The sequence below is a fragment of the Choristoneura fumiferana genome, chromosome 5 (assembly GCF_025370935.1).
Source record: "Choristoneura fumiferana chromosome 5, NRCan_CFum_1, whole genome shotgun sequence".
Classification (NCBI taxonomy): domain Eukaryota; kingdom Metazoa; phylum Arthropoda; class Insecta; order Lepidoptera; family Tortricidae; genus Choristoneura; species Choristoneura fumiferana.
The window spans coordinates 2,543,413-2,564,955 of record NC_133476.1 but is presented as its reverse complement, the minus strand read 5'-3'; the positions used below and the strand labels follow the sequence as shown (position 1 = coordinate 2,564,955).

General features: G+C 38.2%; 2 protein-coding genes across 5 annotated transcripts in view; both read right to left on the bottom strand.

The window, feature by feature from the left end:
- The window catches only part of LOC141427662 (ubiquitin carboxyl-terminal hydrolase CYLD-like), a 15,164-nt gene extending 4,616 nt beyond the window's left edge, over positions 1 to 10,548 (bottom strand). Inside the window, exon 1 of the mRNA XM_074087263.1 lies at positions 10,539 to 10,548. Coding sequence (XP_073943364.1) covers positions 10,539 to 10,548 — 10 coding nt within the window. The remainder of the gene's footprint in view (positions 1 to 10,538) is intronic.
- if (integrin subunit alpha inflated) overlaps positions 1 to 21,543 on the bottom strand; it is a 186,413-nt gene that overhangs the window by 107,624 nt on the left and 57,246 nt on the right. For all 4 annotated transcript variants that reach the window (XM_074087518.1, XM_074087520.1, XM_074087519.1 and 1 more), the window contains exon 2: positions 15,954 to 16,102. In XM_074087518.1, the coding sequence (XP_073943619.1) occupies positions 15,954 to 16,102 (149 nt within the window). The remainder of the gene's footprint in view (positions 1 to 15,953; positions 16,103 to 21,543) is intronic.

Here is a 21,543-nt window from a genome sequence, read left to right as displayed (position 1 = left end):
GTTAATTTCTAATAAATGAGTTATTCATCATCTCGACCTGTGTATATACATCCCACTGCTGAGCTGAGACCTCCTCTCAAAGTGAGAGACCTTAGGCTATAGTTTCCATCCGGGCCCATAATTCGAATTTGAACCCACGATCCTCTGCTTTTGAGGCCACAGGTCAAACCACTACGCTACCACGGCTTAAATTTTTATAAACAAAAAATAAATTATTATCTAACCAATTAATAGGAACCATTTTTTTACAAAATTGAAAAACGTATCAAATAAAATATAATGGGTTGTAATTAAGATGAATAACCTAATATACCTAATGTACCTAGTATCTACTCATTTGCATACATTTAAACTAATGTCCCATTAAATGTTTGTAATGAAACTGGCTACTAAAGTCCGTTAGCTGCGTCGAACCAGAAACTAGTTTTGCCAAAACGCGTTGTCATATTTGTATTGCAAACAAGTTTACGCTGATGTCATTCTATTTGCTATTTAAATGGTTTAACCGATAGCAAAAACTTGTCAATTTGTAGCTGGCCGGCACAAAAACGATGTGGCCTAAAAGTTATTAGGTTTAAAAAAATCTGAGTTTAAAAGCGACTGGTTGTTAATAAAAAAAAAAAAAAAATGAATTTAGAACAGTACCTATTAAATATTTGATTCTGTAACCTTTACACCGCATAGAATGTCGTATAATAAATGCAGCGCAAATTTAGTACTTCGCTATGCACAGGTACCTGTGTACTTAAGTTACAACTACAATATTAGATATATATATACATTTATCTTATGTATTTAAAACATTAGCGGTTAAGAAGTTAATTAATTACAAAACAAAGGTTGAAATTATTTAGTAGGGCTATATTTCTACTTCAAGAAAATAATGTTTGTCAAAAACGGTAGCCATTCGTAGACCATAAAGAGAAAGTCCATCCGATCAAGAGGATCTGTTATACGATACATCGGAAGACGTATCAGGTTCCCGCGGGAAGATTTGACTCGGCGCAGTAATCGAGTATTTCCTTTGACTTTTAAACTCCGAAGCAAAAAGGTTTGACGTTCTTTTTTGCTAAGTCGGGAAGCCTTTGAACAGCGGACGTAGGACTTAAATTTATAGAAAAAAGGTCATGTTTTTTGGAATAGTCGGGTTGAGTCAGTGTAGAAATATTTTTTGAGGTAATTTGCAAACAATGTATTGGTTTTTGCACTGATTATTTTCTGCAAGTCAACAAAGCGTAATAACAACATCTTCAACAGTTTGTTGTCACTCACAACGAGACGCCCGTGGTAGGTATAATTAAAAATAGTATTACAGTGCCTATTTTAGTTGTTTTAACTTTTTAAAGGCATATTAATGTATTTATTATTTTTAAATGATTTTGATATAAAATATAATCACAATAATTTTAAATGTATGTTTTATTTACAAAATCGATTTACTTCAAAACGGTTTTTATAGTCTATGGTCTTTCATTACGAATGGCACATCACTAAGTGGACGGTGCCCGTCCATGAAGTACGGTATTCTCTGTAGTACATTGTACCGAAAATTATTGTAAAACTTCACGTGCGTGATCTGCCAAAAGTTAAATAAACGATTGGAACGAGTGAGGAACTCTGCAGTATAAACAGGGCCATTTATATTGTACTGTGTGGGGCACAATCGCCAGGTGCTTACCGATGCCAGGAAGTTAACTGTAAAGGAAAGAAGTGTACTAACTGTTGAAATCACACTATCCTAGTCAAAATACCACAAACGCGACTTATCACGCTGTAACACACGAGTAATGACGACGAGAGTGATGGAGATGACAAATAAAAATGACCAAATGTGGGTAGTTCGAGATTCGAGAGACGAGTGCCGGTACTTTTTGTGATCAAGTGCAGGTAGTTCGAAGGACTCGCACTGCTAGGCAGTTGACACTCCACACTTCAGTCTACTCGTGACCACGGTCACTATAGGTAATGTAGTCGAAACGTCGAGGTAAATATTACTCGTGTGTTTTAGCGTGATAAGTTTGCAGGTGGTAGGATCTTAGGCCTCTAGGTTGGCAACGCATCTGCAATACCCCTGTGTTGCAGATGTTTATGGGCGGTGGTGATCTCGTACAATCAGGAGACTCACTTGCTCGTTTGCCATCCAGTCGAATAAAAAAAAAGTCCCATTTGTGGTATTTTGACTACGAGTGAAAATCACGAAAGTGTAAAAGTTTAAAAACGTCATACACTATAGGTATACTCGTACGTCCCACTGCTCAAGCCTACTCTCTTGGGCCGTAGTGCGGTAGTGCGGATCGGGAACTTCGCACACACCATTGAATTGCTTCGCAGGTTTGCGCAGGTTTCACGACGTTTTCCTCCACTGTAAAGCTCGTGGTAAATTCCAAATGCAATTTCACCCATGGTCTTGGAATTGGAAAAGCCTGGTTTTGAACCCACGATCCTCTGCTTGAGTCACCACGGCGTTTTTGTATCTGAGCATATGAACATCGGTAATAAGAAGCCAAAACAATTATCCGTCTTGTTTATGTCATTAACATTTTAGTGTGGACACAGTCAGTAGCGCACGTGGGAGGGTGTAGGCGCCGCGGCGTGGGCGCAGGTTCGGTTCTCGGTTGCGACAGCATTTGCTGAGACCCGGGTTAGTGGGCCGTTGAGAATTTTATTATTAATTGTTTCAAGTTTAGGAAAAAAGGTCAGGAATCTTGTTGCAAAATAAAAGAAGAAATGTATATTTTTTTTTATTTAGCACGTTTCCTCGACAATATCTAAGCTTGTTTAAAAAGGAAAAGTTTTTGCTTGCGGAGGATTACAACTCTCACGTCTTGAACGACCGAGCAGAAGTACTAAAAATCCAAATAAACCACTTGCTCACTTGTATTTATTTGTCAATAGTGACGTGTGGAAACATCCTATCGAAACAATTAAAAGTTGTACAGGTTTAAATGCCTACAAAAACACATTCTAATTTCAAAAAACAAAAAAAAAAATTTTTTTAAAAGCTAAACTGACTACCAATGAGTTCCAACTGATGGAAAGCGCAGGTCTTACTATTCGAAATACAAAATTTGAACACTATCGTGCCGTTCTGCACACGCTAACAGTATTCAATAGGAGAAGAGAGAGGAACGATATAAAGCCAAAAGTGTCACTGGTCCATTAACAGCCTACCTATTCACTCTAGAATTGAAGATCTCTAGATCTTGGATTATCTTATATGTTTGTTGTATCTGTTCGGAAATGCAGACGATGAAAGAGTATTTACTCCATTCCCTGACAGTTCGTGTCAGACTCAAATTTCGGCTTGGTGCTTATTTGAACTAAAATACCGTATATCTTTCTCTCTTTGGTATAATCAAAGCCATATTTCAACGGATATTTGCTTCACTAACAAGTTTATCCCGTTTATGGTCCCTCCACACATAACAATAACCAAACAGCGAACTATAAACACTCCGTCATCATTCCTAGTAGCATCACAATCAATTTCTTCTCTCAGTCGTAGATGATGAGTGTAGAGTCCCATAAAGCTGTTATGGTCAAACAAACCGCGTGGGCATTTGGATTTAGTGAATTAGCTACATCCGGCCCTCGGAAGGTTTCAATTTGGTTGTCGGCTTGTAAACGTTTGTTAAAATGTTAACTAGATAATAGGACAGTTGGATTAAAATTCGGAGTTTGTAGTTAAGGAACATAGTGAGTTGACCTGTGTTTGATTTTATTTTTTATGACAGCTAAAAATTCCATAGTTACAGAATTAACGTTTTGCTTTGGATGAAACTTGGCACGCAAATACAGGGTGAAATACAGGGTGAAATTTTCAATGTGATGCAAACTAAGCGTTTTGAGCTTAGTGTGGATAATACATTAACTCTTTTGTTTAAATAAGTCTGATTTTTGTGGTTTCTAGACATTATTGAAATACATACATCATGAACAATGCACGAAGCCGGAAATTTCATCTGACTAATTTAAATAAAATAGTTAATATATTATATGTATATATACCCAGCATTAACTGAGCTCGAAACACAAATTTTGCGTCACGTCAAAAATTTCACCCTGTAGTTTTTAAAATGAATTTGTTACGGAAAATAGTAGATATTATTGTTCTTACAATACAACGATACGAAAGCAAGAATTTCACGAAGTCACGGGCATGGTTCACAACTAATAAAAGAAGATGAGATCAAATCCAAAGCATTTATATCCGTGTCAATGATTGAGAAAATTACCACCACCATACTGGGTATCAACATCGTCACCAGTTACCTTATTGGCCGCCTCAAACCATGGATGCGTGTGGGCATATTTGGCGAGCAGATGGCCGATACCGCACGAATTTGTCTTCGTGGATGCTCGTGAGATTCCGCCGGTGTTCGTGAGCTCAGGTCGTGTTTGTGGCATACGTGAGAACTGCCTTTACATACCAGTTAGAGGATTTTTTGAGATGTTCTTGGTAATTTCTTACCTAGATGACTTTTCGACCACTTTGTTGCCACAGTAACGAGTATGGTGGAAGTAGACTGTCAGACTTCCAACATTATACAAAACCTAGTTTGTAAATGAACTAGCAGGTACATTTCCATTTTCGACGCTGAAATATTTTCTTCATCTTTTGTTGTAGGTAAAATGACCAAGTGCGGTAGTTCGAGATATGAGTGTCGGTACTTTTTGTGATCAAGTGCGGGTAGTTCGAAGGACTCGCGCTGCTAAGCAGACTTGACACCCTACACTTCAGTCTACTTGTGACCACGGCCACTGTAATGTGGTTGAAACGTCGAGGTAAATATTACTCGTGTGTTTTAGCGTGATAAGCCCCGTTTGTGGTTTTTTGACTATGAGTGAAAATCACGAAAGTGAAAACGTAATATGTGTAGGTAGAGTCAATATTTTAAAAACGTCTGCTCCGAATGTACCCTGTGGAGCTAGATCAGAAGTATTGTTGCAAATCTTGCGATATATCTTAAACTGCTTGTAATTTAGTTCAACATGCACAGAGTCCTTGATTTCTCAGTATTCCGAACCTAAGTCTAATACATGCTTAGCGATGCGACGCACGCGCACATTTCGTTGTACATTCGCTGGGAATTTATATCTTAATAGCTCTATTACTTGCCTCGCCTGTACAGTCAGTGCGACAAATGTAGATTAATAGAAGTGAAATCATAAAATTGTGGGCAAAAATTTTATCAAAAATATCTGAACACGTTCTACGCCGTTATCAATAGAGTCGTGTTCAGATATTTTTGATCAATATTTTGCTCACAAGTTTATGAACACGACTGTACGACGGTACGAGTAGTACTAGTTTCTCAAAATAGAGCCAAAATAATACCAATTGTGTAATTAGTAATGCTTTTAAAAATATACAATACAATACAATACAAAGACTCTTTATTGTACACCAGACATAGTAAGCGATACAGAAAACAAATTATTAAAATTACAAGGTGAGCAATAGGCGGCCTTATCGCTTAATATACAGAGACTATAATATTTTAAAAATTAGGCAGCGCTTATGCTTTTAAATATACCTATATTTTTAATTCCTGAGTCCCTTAATCACCTTTTACAACACCAACGGAAAGAGATGGCAGGCTATTTTTCGTAATTATTATTTCATTACATAATTTATTATTTTAATTTGTATGTCATACTAAATACGAGAGCCATGTATACATTATTTTGATATCTGTCGACTAACGATTACGCCATCTTTCCTAGAAATACAGTTTACTTAACAACACAATATCCTTTACCTGCATTGTAACTCAGGTCTATATATATGGAATTTATACAACAGTTTTAAACTTGTATGGCCACTGTAAAACAAAGATTAGGTATTCTGATCTCGATGTTGTATTTTCCTTTATTACTACGGCAATAACTTGTGTACATAGAAGGAAGCTTTATTGTCTATGGTATCTGGAGTTATATGACTATTAGCTTGTGGATACATATGATAAATTATTCTATCAGAATATTTGTTTGTAACTTGAGAACGCATTTCTTATTGCTCATTATTCATTTTTATAAGTATGAAAAAGTATTGAATTTCAGAATTTTACTTTTATCTTTATTCACAAGCTTCATCTTACGGCCCCGGCTTGGCCTCCATAGTAGAACTCATCACAACTCGTTGCGAATATTATGTGGAAAATGTCCTTGTTTGTACTTCACATATTACGAGTACATATATCCTCTTGCTAATTCAGCATTGTAGATCCAAAAGTTTGGGCTAGGCATTGATAAGTTAGGCAGCCAGTCAGTGATACAGAACTTTTCTTTTTGAAAGAAAGAAAGAAAGAAAGAAAGAAAGAAAGAAAAGTTTATTTTGGCTCCAAAAATGTACCACCTAAAACTAAGACATCAAGATTACCTACCTGCGAGTTAGTTGAGTAAAAATGAGTTGTGTGTTAAAAAAAAATTTTTTTGTCTGACAATAATATTGTTGACTATATTTGCATTGAAATTTGAAGGCATTCCTGTCACTAGACCTTTGTACATCTCTTTCTCTTGTTAATTGTAATTTTATATGTTTTATGTACAATAAAGAGTTACAATACAATACAATACTAGAACTTAAATAAAAATCTGCAAAAAAACAACTCGAAGCTCAAATAGATTGAGATAAATCCTTGATTTCTCAGCTTTCTTCACAAAACGAACAGTAGCTTATTTTACCACTGACACGATGTATGTGAAAATAGCACCAAATACAAAAACTTTTATAATCAGTCATTCACACAGTGACACGAGAACGCACAAGTTACACAATACCGGCGTTCTAAGATTGCTCGGGTCACAGGTTCACCTCCAAGGAAGCGCAGTTCAATTTCTCGGCGATAACGTCACCGATAACAGAAAATATAATGTACATGTCGACATGCTTTATGCAATTAGGAAGCTGAATGCTTGGCGCCCGTACCTTATTTACATATCTAGTATATTGCGATATCTATATTTGTAATGTACGTTACAGTCATTAGGAAATATGGTGGGCTAAGGGTAAAAGTAGCTGGGGTCTGTGCGTAGAGGATAAGAGAAGTGAGTTCAAAACAGATCAATTTGTTCTTTGTACGTTTTTGCGTGGCCAAGGACAGACCTGAGCTTACTTGCTGGATTTTACGCTTGCTTCCCACAAACCGCCGAAATGAGGCGCATAGAGTTATTATAGAAATGTTAATTTAATTGTTTTACAGAGGTGAATCAAATAAAAAACTGTATTTGAAAATACAAACTGAAAATATAGATGCTACACCGCGTGCTACAAAACCGCTACAACCACTGATGGACATCAGCACGCGGGTGCGGATTACCGAGGACCTGGGTTCGATTCCCAGTGATGGTCTTATTTTTCTGGTTTTTCTGTGCATCTATATTTTCAGTTTGTATTTTCAATTTAGGTTTTACGGGATGACCGTAAAAGTAAAAATTTGGAATTGAAATAAAAAATACAAAAATCTTAAAAAACTGTATTGTTTTTCAGGAGCAATGATTAGATTTAAAAAAAAACGGGAAATTTGTTAGCAATCTTCTTCTTCTTCTTCTTCAATAGCCTAGGTTAAGTCTGGAACTCTAGACTGTCGGAAAGCTTAAAATGAAGTGGAGTGGACGCCTCAAATAGTAGATTGACTTAAGCTCGCGGTTTACCTCATCTCATTAGTTAAGTACATATTTTATACTAGGAAAAATATTTCTAATAAACACTACTACAATGTAATCAACTTTACAGAATTCATTGTTTTTCCAATGAATAATAATAAAATCAGTCCATTCATAAAACCACATTCTAATTCATAGCATAATATTTATTAACTATTAAGCCAAGCTTTAATAGGACAACGTAGCTATGAATGAATATCAAATCAATGGCACGCCTCCGCGCGCGCGCAGTTTCGTAATCCACAATAATTAGCGGTTAACGAATTTAACCGAGTTAACGGTTTAACCCGTTTAATGGAACAGTGAAAGTAGGGAAAGTTATGTGTCAGGATGGATTTGGATGCCTACACAATTGTGCGCATTAGCAATGCGAGTTTTCAAATCACAATAGTTATTTGTGTCACAAGGGAGCAAAATGGTGTATTTACGGCGAGGGCGTACATTGAATCCAGAATGTAGCGAAGGATTCTACAATAGAATCCTGAGCGTAGCGAGGGATTATAAAGTAGAATCCTGAGCGTAATGAGGGATTCAAGTGTTAACGCCCAAGATTAAAATAATTTTGCTCCCGAGTGGCTCATACAACTTTTCACACCGAGCATTAAGAAACTTGAAAAAAAATAATGTAAATATTATTAAAGAACAACCAGCATGGAAAATGGCGTGGCTTTACAATTATCAACTTCAAAAAAATGGCATTTGTAATAAAACACTTAGAAAAGCCTTGAACAGAAAAGTTGCACTTTGCTCCCTCTCGTCAGGGAGGAAAAGTTACTTTTCTGAAGGAGAGGTGTGAAAAAAGTTTATATTACTTAATTTGTGCCTCAGAATATTCCTTAATTCCTTATTTTATAAGTTAAAGTATACACCAAATGCAAATGCAATGGACTTCTCTTCCTTTAGGCGGTATTATTGCCGACTAAAGCTCACAGCTTCAATTAGAGCACCGGCACGCTGCCGGCGACTTTCGGCGTCCACTACGTGGTGTCGCACATGTGTCACTATGGCGGTGAGCAGCGGGCTGTCCCGAGTGGTCACTCGCCGTCCGCGCGTGGCAAACCTGCGAGTGAGGCGATCCGGTGACGCACCGGAGTTGATATTGAAGAATACTAACCGCTCGAGGCGAGGCGGTGCTGGTCGGGTGCCGGGTGGCTGTAATGAGCTGTGACCCTAAAGCTCAGGTTTTCTAGTTTAGCGGTACCGTCATATTAGCGATCGCAAAAATGACGTCACTAGAACGACGTCAGCAGTGCTGTCTGTTGCTAACTATGATGTCTGCACTGCAGTGTGTATGTGGCGAGAGGGAACCAACACCACATAGAAAGTCGGACTGTCATGTGTGGTGACTTAGAAGACATTTATGGCGTAAGTTAACCATTTAATCATCATCATCCCAGCCTATATACGTCCCACTGCTGGGCACAGACCTCCTCTCGGAATGAGAGGGCTTGGGCCGTAGTTCCCACGCGGGCCCAGTGCGGATTGGGACTTCACACACACCATGAATTGCTTCGCAGGTTTGTGCAGGTTTCCTCACGATGTTTTCCTTCACCGTAAAGCTCGTGGTAAATTTCAAATGTAATTTCGCACATGAATTCCGAAAAACTCAGAGGTGCGAGCCGGGATTTGAACCCACGACCCTCTACCATTTAATGCTTCGGCTTTATTGATTAATTAATAATACATTTAACCAACCAAACAAAGCAAACAAATGATAATTCTAGCCACAGACAGTCGTACTCGCCCTACTTAGCTAAAACTAAAACCATTTATGATATTCCTTTAGTTAAACAAATAAATGTTACGTTTATCGGTATGGTAGATGTAAACCACAGGCAATAAATCAAGTAAGAAAGAATCCTTGACTCGCTCCGCGTACAGCGACCGTGTGAAATTTGGCATTTTGTTGTTTCGCCTTTAACATTGAAAAATAAAAGGAAATACAGCTTTTCAATAAAGTGCAAGCAGGAACACCAATGAAAGGTTCCGAAGAAACTAAATGTTATAAATTACTTATGACAGATTTGACCTAGACATTAAGACTACTATTACCTGTGTATCAGTTTGTTTTTGATGTATTTTCAATGTATGATGGTTCCAAAGGAAGATCAGCCGGTTCGCAAAATGGTGAACGGTTATGTAGCTTTGAGGATGAACTCTGGTTGAGTTCGAAACATAATCAGCGTGCTATGGTGGTGGTGATAGTTGAGTTTGTGTGATTTGTGTGTGTTCTTGCATTGTGGAGGTGCTGCATGAACATAGATCGCAGGTGAGCAAAGTAATAAAAATGTTTATAGTTAAAAATAATACATGTTCTTGTTGTATGTACCTAGCGGTGGATGGCGAGATGTTCATTGTGGCTTTTTTTTTATTCGACTGGATAGAAAACGAGCAATTGGGTCTCCTGATGGTTAGAGATCACCACCGCCTATAGACACCTGCAACACCAGGGAGATTGCAAATCCGTTGCCAACCTAGAGGCCTAAGATGGGATACCTCAAGTGCCAGTAATTTTACTCTCCACGCTGAAACACAACAGTGCAAGCACTGCTGCTTCAAGGCAGGATTAGCCAGTAAGATGGTGGTAGCAATCCGGGCGGGCCTTTCCCAAGGTCCTACCACCTGTGTACCCACGTCACCCGTGTTCTACTACCTGTCAGCCCTTCTAAGAAGGAAGCCTTTTTTCAGCAGTGGACGTCTTTCGGCTGATGACGATGATGATGGTGATGATATTTTCTTGGAGAATGGGTTGAGGAAGTCATGGGTCCTGCTGTTACCTTTCATGTTCGGAACCCTAAAATCATTGCACATGCATAAATACTTGAGATGATTGCACTTTATTTAGTGCAGGAATCTCGGCCCTGACTCACGTATTTGCATTGTTGTGCACCCGCACTCGCATTAAAAAGTCTTAATTCCACTAAACTCACGTCTGAAATTTAAACTTTACGACTCACTATTAAAGTGCAAATTGGAGAACCTTTTGAAATTGGGATGAGCGCTTTCGAAAATAAAAAAGTATTGAGATTTACACTGTAAAGCGCAAATATTTTTGGATGCTTGTTTAAGTATGCCATTATCACGAAAGGTAAAGACATAAGTATGCTGTTTGGTGTTGTTACATGATATACATATTATAAAAGCACAAATGTCTAGCGAAAACAACAAATATTACCCGAAAGGTATTTATTTCAAATTATCATTAAATTTAAAAAAGCTTTACAAACCGACATAATTATGTACATAGCTTTCAATTTAATTTCAGAAAATATTATCTTATTGTCTGTCTGAGATCTTTAAAATAATATCGACAAAATTTTCTCGCTTATTTTCTGCTAGAAAAAAAGTGAAAATGTAGGTAAAAAAATTACGGCAATTTAAAACATACGATGATACGAAACGACGATAACGATCACCTTTTGTAAGCTCCTGTATTTCGACGCAGACATGATCTCTTTCTAAATCATTTAATTTCATTAGTTTACCTTGCTTCTCGACTGCAAAGTGTGTAGTGGAGAAGTAAGATAACAAGTAAATTATCAAGTATTCTTAATAAACGAATTACTTATTCTGCTATCCGTGCACTTGATTTAAGCAACGTTTCCACCAATAATGTACGAGGATGTTGTTGCAAGGAATGTTTTTTTCAGTAACCAAGTGACAGCTCGTCTTTGGCAAAGAGCGAGCGCGCACCTGCTGGGCCACAGAGAAAAACCGGACAAGAGCGTGTCGGACACGCCCAAAATAGGGTTCCGTAGCCATTACGAAAAAATTAAGTAATATTTTTCTAAGGATTTCGTATTTTATACGGAATCTTCCAAGTTTAGGTATATTTTATACCTTTGGCTGCTATTTAAGAGTAAAACTACTAATAATTCTCAAGCAAACTACTATAGTTTTACTTGAAAGTTTGATATACTTAATACCATCCTGAATTTTTTCAAATTTTTCTACCCACCGGTTTAGATTTTAGCACATCTCTGGTGGAAACAGGAGCGAGTGAGGCGAGGTAAATAAAGCGTTTCTATTGGCTAATAAAAACATATTCTTCGCGACACATCCTCGCACATCTCTGGTGCGAACGTTGCTTTAGGTAAGACTACTGCGGCACTACGAAACGAGCAAGATCTGTCCTACCAGTGCTCCATCTAAATACACAGTCAAAGAGCTCGGTTTGCTAATAGTGTCCATGGTAGAGCGATGCAAGTTTCGCCGTTAATTCCTTCATAGCTTGTCGTGAGTGTCTTATGCCTACAAACTGCACGGCAACATGATAACACTAAACAATTACCAGCAGGGCTACTACGAAACTCGAAACTCGAAATTCGTGTCGTGCGGTCCCTCTGACACTTATGCTATTCAATACGAGAGCGAGAGGGACGGTACGATACGAACTTCGAGTTTCGAGTTTCATAGTAGCCCTGCAGGTCGTAGCTCGAATTAATCGTAAACAAACGACGAGGGTACAATGGCGGGGATAATATTTCTACTTGACGTTAAAACTGTCCATCTACGTCTTGAATGGCCGTTTTGATTAGGGTTGCCGCCAAAACTGCTAAATTTTAATTTTAATACATATTATTAAACATACTATTGCTATATTTACCTACTACACAAAAATGTAGGTATACTGAGCTGCATAAAACTGGCCCTCAAATGTACCTAAGGTAATTAATAAGTAAGGTAATTTTGTATGTACATAGAGTGGGCCAACATTTTGGCCGCTGAGTACCTATCTGTTGTTCAAAAAGTTAGTTTAGACTACGTGAGGGTCTTTCCTTCAGAGGTAACCTACGATGTCTAAAGACGTATGGCACTATAGCTGGAAGATAAATCATATCTTTTTGATGTTATTGCACTACATTTAATATCTGTATTTTAATCCAAATAAAAAAAAACAGAAATTTCTATCTTAACATTGTATACTAAATAAACACAAATAATCAAAAAAAAACAAACAATGTCAAACAAAATTAAATAATTAATTACAACTATAAAAATAAATAATAATAAGTAATACAAAAAAAACAATTATATAAAAAACACAAAATACCAAAAAAACCTAAACGAGAAAAAGAATAGTAATAAATTAAATAATAAATAAGTATACTAAATAAGTTTTTGTGCTAATTTTTGTTAGTGGGAATTTCGACTTGCTACGGTAACGTAAATACTTTCTGTATTTTATCACCATAACTTTTCTTGATAGAGATTTAATGTCTTTTTTATTTTATTTAATGTTTAGCAACCCTATTGTAACAGGAGCACAGTGGCGCCGCGGCGGGCGCGCCGTAAATCACGCGCGTGCGCAACTGTCACGCTGCGCCTGCGTCCTACACGTGACATTACGACATGACGACCTTCTGCTAAATTACAGCTGGAAGCAAAATAGCACAGCAGATCTGTCAGACTTGGAATATGTTTTTTTTTAATTGGAATAGAACCTAAAACTTTTTCTTTTTTAATTTTAGATTTCGTTGTGCAAATTCAGCTACTTAATCAAAAGCAAAAAATATACAAATACTTATTGTGTTTTTAATGAGCCACATAATACGGTATTTGACAACTCCTGATTCTGCCATATCTTAATATTATTATGAAAATATAGATATACAGATAGTGTTTAGCGAAGAGAAAGTTTAAATCGGTTGAAAATTGGATTTATTAGTGATGTTTTGAAAAATCTATATGTCGGCGGCCGATCGTAAAATCCGCCAGATCACGAAATTCCTAGGCATATCGTGAAACGCCGCCATTTCATGATATGCCTAAACGTTGGCCAGGCATATCACGATGTGCCTGAGAAATAATACGGCAGATCGATTAGAGCAACGCATTCGTCGATATTCCTAGCTCTATACCGGGCACATCGTAAAATAGTTTCTTATTTGGCCACTGGTGGCGCTGCGTATGCAATGGCGGCCGTGACCAGCTGACCGCCCGTGTTTGTTTAGCGCGTGAAAAATGTCGGCGTCGCAACAAAATGATCTTTAAACCGAAAATAGTGATTGAATTCAAAATAAAGTGCAAAAGAAGCTTTTGGACATCAGCTCCGTTCTTTTTATGTGAATCAAACGGATTCTGTGCACAATGTGAAAAAACCATGGACGTCTGCCCGTATTTTAGAGGTTAGAATTTTGTTGGTAAATAAAGTATTCACTAGTTGTTATTTATTTATATAGAAAATTTAGGTACGACGAGCGAAGCGAGGAGTGGTTAGTATTAATTGTGATCACGACGCACGAGCCGAGCGAGCGAAGCGAGCGTGCCGCGGCAGCGGCCGGCGAAGTGCCAGAACCGATATGGCGGCGTTTCATGATATGCCTAGGAATTTCATGATCTGCCTAAACCAAATCATTAGAATAGAACCTATAATAGAACCTATAATTTCTTTTTTAATTTTAGATTTTGTTGTGCAAATTCAGCTACTTAATCAAAAGCAAAAAATATACAAATACTTATTGTGTTTTTAATGAGCCACATAATACGGTATTTGACAACTCCTGATTCTGCCATATCTTAATATTATTATGAAAATATAGACATACATATAGTGTTTAGCGAAGAGAAAGTTTAAATCGGTTGAAAATTGGATTTATAGTGATTTTTTGAAAAATCTATACATATACCTGTCTCTTGCTCAAACGCTTTTCTCTGCAGCAAGTATGGCGGTACTGGCGTGTGACGTCACATGCCAGTATGACTTTCTCGGTCTAACCTTGAATTTCAAACCTTTATAACTTTGTTATTTGTAAAGGTAGCTTAAAAATTGTTTTTCTATTCGATAACAGGCATTGTGTAGTTTTAATTTATAAAACATATACAAAATAGTCAAATACCGTATTAAGTAAATCTAACCTACGATTAATAAATACCTGCTAGAAGATTAGGTCCAATTAGGTCCAAAATAACAAAGCAGGTAACCACGTCTAGGACTTTAGCACTAGTTTTGTTAAAAAATGTCAGGACTCAATAGGATACACTGCAGTTAGGGAACTGACTCGTCAACGCTCAGCCCAAACCCTTGGACGTGCTCAAATTTTCCGTATAGGCTATCCTTTTCCAAATTCGACAAGAAACAAGGACCAATTTTGCAGAATTCGCATTCGTTCCGTCCCTCTGACACTTATACTATTTAATACGAGAGTGAGAGGGACGGTATGATACGAATTCAAAAATTCAAAATTCAAATGATTTTTTTCAGTAAATAGGCCGCAATGGGCACTTTTACACATCATTTCTTAAACTACCAGCGCTTTCGGAAAGACCATCATTGCCAAGAAGAATGCGCCGCAAGAAACTTGGCAGAAAGTCATTTTTTCATAATAATATAATTACAAATAAAATACTTAAAAACTATATTATACAATTAAAGATAAAATACAAAAAATAATAATAATCAAAATACAGGGATGTATGGGGTCCCTTAGTTACAATACTAAACACTAACTATATCTAAACTATATCTTGATTTCTCGATTCTTCGATGAACGATTTTCGATTTTCGCCCTCTGCAACGGAGCAAATCGAGGACGCGAGTTAGTCTTTAAACAGCTGACTAATGCCCTTATTACTTTAAAAGGCGACTGTTCACTGCCTTAGTGCGCGCGGTGGGCGGTGTGTCGTCAGCCTTACGGTGCGCGGGCGCCGCGTGACACGGCAATGAATTAATAAGCCGGTCTAAATAAGCGCCGTATCAGTCGCGATTTATTTGCGATGTCGACGTTTGTCTTTGTCTATTTAATATCTTATTGTGGCCTAAGTATGCTGTGTGTGTGCATCAGGAAAGTTATTGTGTTGTCAACTAAAAAACAATATAATAATGCTGAATGATCACCGCAGCAATACAGCCTTATTACCCGGCTTTAGAATTATTTTTCACGCTGTGGGAAGGGGGCCGGCTGAAAATCAGCGCTGCAAGTTTCTTCTTACTCGCAGCTTACAACACTCAGGTCATAGATGAAACACTAGATGATATTTATGGTTTAGCTGTTCCTGAATTCGAAGATGGACAAGCAAAATTGATCGTTACCTTCCCCGTTGCTGGTACTGATTGTGAGTAAAGAAAATGTATATTATTTTTTTTTTAAATATTGCTGTGTCTATCTGCAGATTTATCGTTTTTATGCACACAGTCCCTTCCATTTAATGCCACTTCAATGGACGTAATAATTTCTCCGAAAGTTACTGTATACACAAACACAAACTAATGAGAAATACCCTACGTATGATTATTTTAGTTTTCAGTTGCTCTTGTTTGTTCAGTTGTTGTCATTAAGACTTACCTCTCTTCTTGTCGAACAGCATCTCGCGACACATGTCGAGCGGCGCGGCGCGCTCGTACCCGCGCTGACCGGGCGCGCAGCGGTACACCGCGCCCGGCCTCCGCAGCGGCAGGTACGACGAGTCAGCCTCGGGAGCACCCACTAGGATCCTGGAGACAAACAACAGGCCGTTAATATCTTAATTAACTTAACACCAGAGGCCGTATTGTCTAAAGTTTCTGACGCTCGCGATCGCAATCAAATGACAGTTTTTGTATGTGAAATTTGTCATTTGATGGCGATCGCGATCGTCAGAATCAGAAACCTTAGGCAATACGGCCTTAGGTTATCGGAACCCTCGCGCGAAGTTATCAACAGAAGTGAGAGAGCTAAGTCCGATCAAAAAATATCTTTGATCGAGTTTAGCTTGACTTGTTTCGGACTACTCCGTAGTGCTTCCTCTACACATGCCACAGCTGCTGCGGATGCGCACACACATAGCCATGGTCATAGATTGAAAGGCTACTTACATTACATACACTAGAACAATGTAAGTTAAACTAGGAGATGTACTGCAAATATTGAAATTCGAAGTTCGCCTGTCGTACTTCTCATACTCCTGTTAAATACTACTAGCGTGAGCAGGACGGCACGATACAAAGCTCGAAAATATGATTGGTTTTTTGGAATCTTTTTGTATTTTTTATTTCAATTCCAAATTTTAATGATTTAGTGTCGCTGCTTAAGTGACTAAATAAGAAAACATAACAAGCTGAGATATATGGTGCATAGGAGAAATTCGTGTCTGTATCACTGTCCAGTGGTGGTGTAGTGGTATAGCACGTGGCACGGAATGCCGAGGACCTGGGTTCGATTCCCAGCACTGGTCTTATTTTTCTGGTTTTTCTATGCATATTTCAGTTTGTATTTTCGATCTCGAAAATATGAGCAATCACGAGTCTTACAGAGAGAGACAGAGAGAACACCGACTTCAAAAGCGTGCTAATTTCTCTTGCAATATTCAGTGTAATGAGAGCGGATGATGGTGTCGCAACAAAGTAACCAGGTGGCTGGCAGCGCGCCAAAATGGTGGTCACCTGGAGAACGCCTTCGTTTTTACTTTTTAACGAAGCACCGGTCATCGTTCATCCACCATTACCTCTCATATTTCGTTTTCTACAATTTTTTACCTTATAACGGCAAAAGCCACTAGACACTGGCAAGATTGTCCTCCGATGGAGAGAGCCATATTTAAGTATTGAAATATGGTCCCAAAATATCTTCACATTTCGACATTAATTAAAATAGCGTGGTTTTAATGATCTGAAAATAATTCAAAGTCTGTCATCGCATCGGCCAGAGTTCAAAGCTGCGATAAAGTCGAATGGCGGGACGAGAATAGCCCCCTTCCGGCGCGCTCGACGCGGTAAGGTGATCGACACCTCAGGTAATAGAGATATTGAGGTCCTATTTCATGTACTGAGAGGTAGACTATTATGAGCGCTTTGCGAGCTTAATTACGTGATTTTTGTGACAACGGGAGAGGCCAAAAAAATGGCAACTTTGGCTGCACAAAAATCAAGCGAAAACATTTTAATGAACGAGTGAATGAAAAAGGTTTATTCAACACACACATAATAGTTACACACCAAAAAAGTTTAAAAAAGTATTAAAGCAAAGCATTTCTATCCTGTTGTCCTTACTTATATAATAAATGCGGAAGTATGTCGATCTGTCTGTAACCTCTTCACGCTTTGACCAATTGTAGTTAAATTTGGTATGAAGATAGCTTGACGCCCATAGGGCATAGGTTTTTGTTCCGGAAAATTGCATTATTCCCGCGGGATATCGATAAACGAATTTTTCGTAGAGACAAGCTAACAGGCACAAGCTAACTAGGTAATTAGTAGTGCTGTGTTCAGACGAACCAGTGTGGCTTTTCAACAGGAAAGTTAACCCTTTTCTTGGCATTGTATACGATTTTTATGTTTGTTACCTCAAAACTCCGTCATTTATGAACCGATTTGAAAAAATATTTTTTCGTTCGTCTAGGAATGAATCTGATAATTGGATCCTAGGGAAATCGAGGAAACACTTCAAATATTGTAGGAACGCCTATGGTAATTTTGATATAATTAGGAGTAACTCGTGCATTTGCTCTTGAAAATCATCATTTGGTGAATTGGAACTGATGATGAAGGCCAAATTTGACCAATGGAGCGACTTCTCAATAACAAATACTTCACGGGTTGAATTTTAATTACTTTAACGCAGTTGCTAAGCAATTTAAGCTCATCGTAATTCAATGGTGAAATGGAACAGGTGATGTGATGAAGCACCAGGACTCCTCAATAATGAACGTCTCTGCATCGGAAAAAGCAATTTTTCGTAAAAGGTGACGAGCAGTTTACATTAAACTATAGTATCTTAGATCTTTTACACTAAAAAGCGTGAATTTTTTTTTAACAAAAAATATAACCGACTACAAAAAACCATGAAAATAATTTTCTACCAGTCTGATGACGGTGCCTCAGCACGAGCCAGCAGGAGTGATTGAAGCCCAATATACTCGTATAGTGGGTGAGGTAGATGATTATAGGTCCACTCCTGCTGGCTCGTGCTGAGGCACTGACTTCAGACTGGTAGAAAATTATTTTCATGGTTTTTTTTAGTTGGTTCTATTTTTTGTTATTTTTTTTAGATCATTTTTGTATTTTTTTTTAAGTTACAAAACTCCAACGAGGCTTGAATTCAGTACACTTGTTTCAACTTGCCAAGAAAAGAGTTAAGGAGCTGCATTATATTTGGACCCATGGCGTCACAACACCGCCATATTTACAAGCTATCGGTCTACTAAACGGTCTAACAATCACACAGACGGACAACAGTCGTGCGCTGGCGCAGCGCCAGCGACGCAAATAGTACGGGTTCATTCCCGGCCGCCAAATCGTATTTCTATAGCTGACTCAGCTGTTGACGTTTTTTTACAGTAGTTAATACACGTTAATAGTATTATTCAGTATTTGTGTTGCTATAAGTAAGCCGGCGAAAGCTCGACTCTACACCCTTGTCTCAGTAAGTCATCATTGTGCTCATCAAAGGAATCACTGGGGCATTTATTGTGAAAGGGTTGTATACGGTTCATGCTACGGCGATTTACATTCATATAATTGTGAGAATCGTAACGTGACTAGATATTTGTGATTTTGTTGTTTTGTTTAGGAAGGTCAGTTTACGATTTGCTTTCTTTTGTCTGGAACTAGGTCAATTGGTGTCAACACTTAGTCCCATGATTTGTATTTGTTTATGTATTTATTATTATGTGTAATTTTCAAATGAAAGTATGAAAAGATACATAAAAGCGTCCTTAAGCACAGTAAATAAAGCATTGTACTTTTTGCAACCTTAATAAATATATATATTTTTTTTAAATAAGTCAGGAGCAACAAACTTCGCGATAGTTTAATTTCTTCAAACGATTTCAAATCCGCAGATAAATTTCTCAAAACACCGAAGAATTGAAAAAATATTTCGTTAAAATCTTTCCTTAATCGTGTCATTATTGAATGAGCTGACTTTTCTTATTTATTTTAACTTTGAAACATCCTTGCATTGAAAAGGGCACAAACAAAATGCACACCACTAAAAATTATATGGTTTTCACTTAGTCATCGTCAACCTTAGGTCCAGCCAGACCGCATCTCGCGTTTATCCCTTTTTAACTCGCAAACGATGACCTAAACAAATTCCTCGCATTCCCGACCCCCTGATAAATAGAACCAATATACAAGCGATGGTAAAAAACGTGAATAAACTGTACAAGTTAGCTTCACTAGTGAACACGGTTCCGTGGATCAGATTTATCGAAACAGTGATTATGATTATGCTTGTTCGTCTTGCCACTAAGAAGCAAACGTCCTACGCAAAAACATAGCCCTCCTTCGGGCAGTCGGGTAAAAGAGGGGTGTTATGAGTGTGACGTATCCTGTGTGTCTGTCTGTAACATTATAGATCCCAAACGAACAAACGAATGGTCCAATTTTCAAAGCAATAAGTGTGACAAAACAGAAAACAATAGGTATCGTCCGACGACGAAAAAGGTGTACACGCCATGTTACCATTCACTGACACTCACTTATGACATGACGAAAAAGGTGTACACTAACGTTACCATTCACTGACACAACTTAAAGCGAAACGCTAACGGCGAGTGAACGAACGAGTGAAACAAGCTAGTGTTAAGTGAGTACCGCCATCCAGGGACACCACGACACTAGAGGATTGTAGATTCGTTGTTAGTGGTAGAGGTATAAAAGGCAGAACACCTCATCTAGGTACCGGTAATTTTCGTACCGTCTTAAGTAGGTACGAGTACTCCCAACGAGGTAAGGAACTCTAAAAATTCCCTTTTGTATCTTTTTTTAACCAGGGTGAGAGACGATAATTATTATCAACTATGAGATGGAAGGGTCGATTACATGAGATTAAATCTATTTGATATGGACAACAATGTCTATTAAAGTAAAGCTACTCTTACAAATTACTTGACGTTAGCTTTCTGATGTTGTTTCAAAGTGCGTTTCCATTAGATTGTATATCATAGAGTTGCCGTGTAAAATCGCCAATTAAGTACATTATTGGAAATTCACACGAGTCAAAATATAAGGATGCGGTCGGATATTGCACGTCTCCGCTGAATTCTATTAAACGCTCTATGGTGGCTTATTTTAAAATGAAAATAGGTAGGTTTATTTTTTCTTCTTACAATTTTACTACCATACGCCTATTCATTGAAAGAAGCTTATTCCAACTTTGTTCGCTGCCGTAACTCTCTTTTCTGTGTAAAATTGAGTAATAGAGGCATGGCCGTAAAAGGGGAGGGTGGGGCAGAACCAATCAGTGAATGGGGAACAACGGGGTGAACGGACAACGGAACGAACTGTTCGGCCCACCGGAGGAACGTTGGGCGATTTGACATGGTTTCGATAAATATTATGGCTTTGGTATGCTTTATAAGGTTACAATGTTGCGTGTACAGAAATTCGACTGAATTATTCTGTAAACCTAAAAAAATATTGACGTAGTATAGGAGATCTAATTTATAATAGTACAGTAAATAATAAATATAGCCTACTTAAGTACAAATAGCTGGAAAACGAGCATAAGGGTCACCTGATGGTAAGTGATCACCGCCGCCCATCGACACCTACCTCATTAGGTATTAGGTGTGCTGGTGCGTTGCTGGCCTAAAAGGGGGAGGGGAGTTGGGCCTTCGGATCTCCTACTCACTGTACGAAACACGGTAGCAACCTACTATTTCACGCCGGTATTCTGTGGGAGTGTGGTACTAACCCGGTCGAGCCAGCCCATTCCTACTACAGCCAGCAAGTGGTTACAGTAAGGCTCTAGCACATGAAAACATCTCCTTCAAGTCTTTCCGTTACTGCCTATTATGTTTATTTTTTGTATGTGGCTTAATGTACCGGCTTCTGTAATAGTGCTACTGAACATCAAACACACGACGCGTGTCGAACCGCGCATGCGTGGCGCGGCGGCGCGGGCGCAGGTGTCCCGTCACGCGATTCGGCGCGAGTCAGGCTACTCAGCTGTT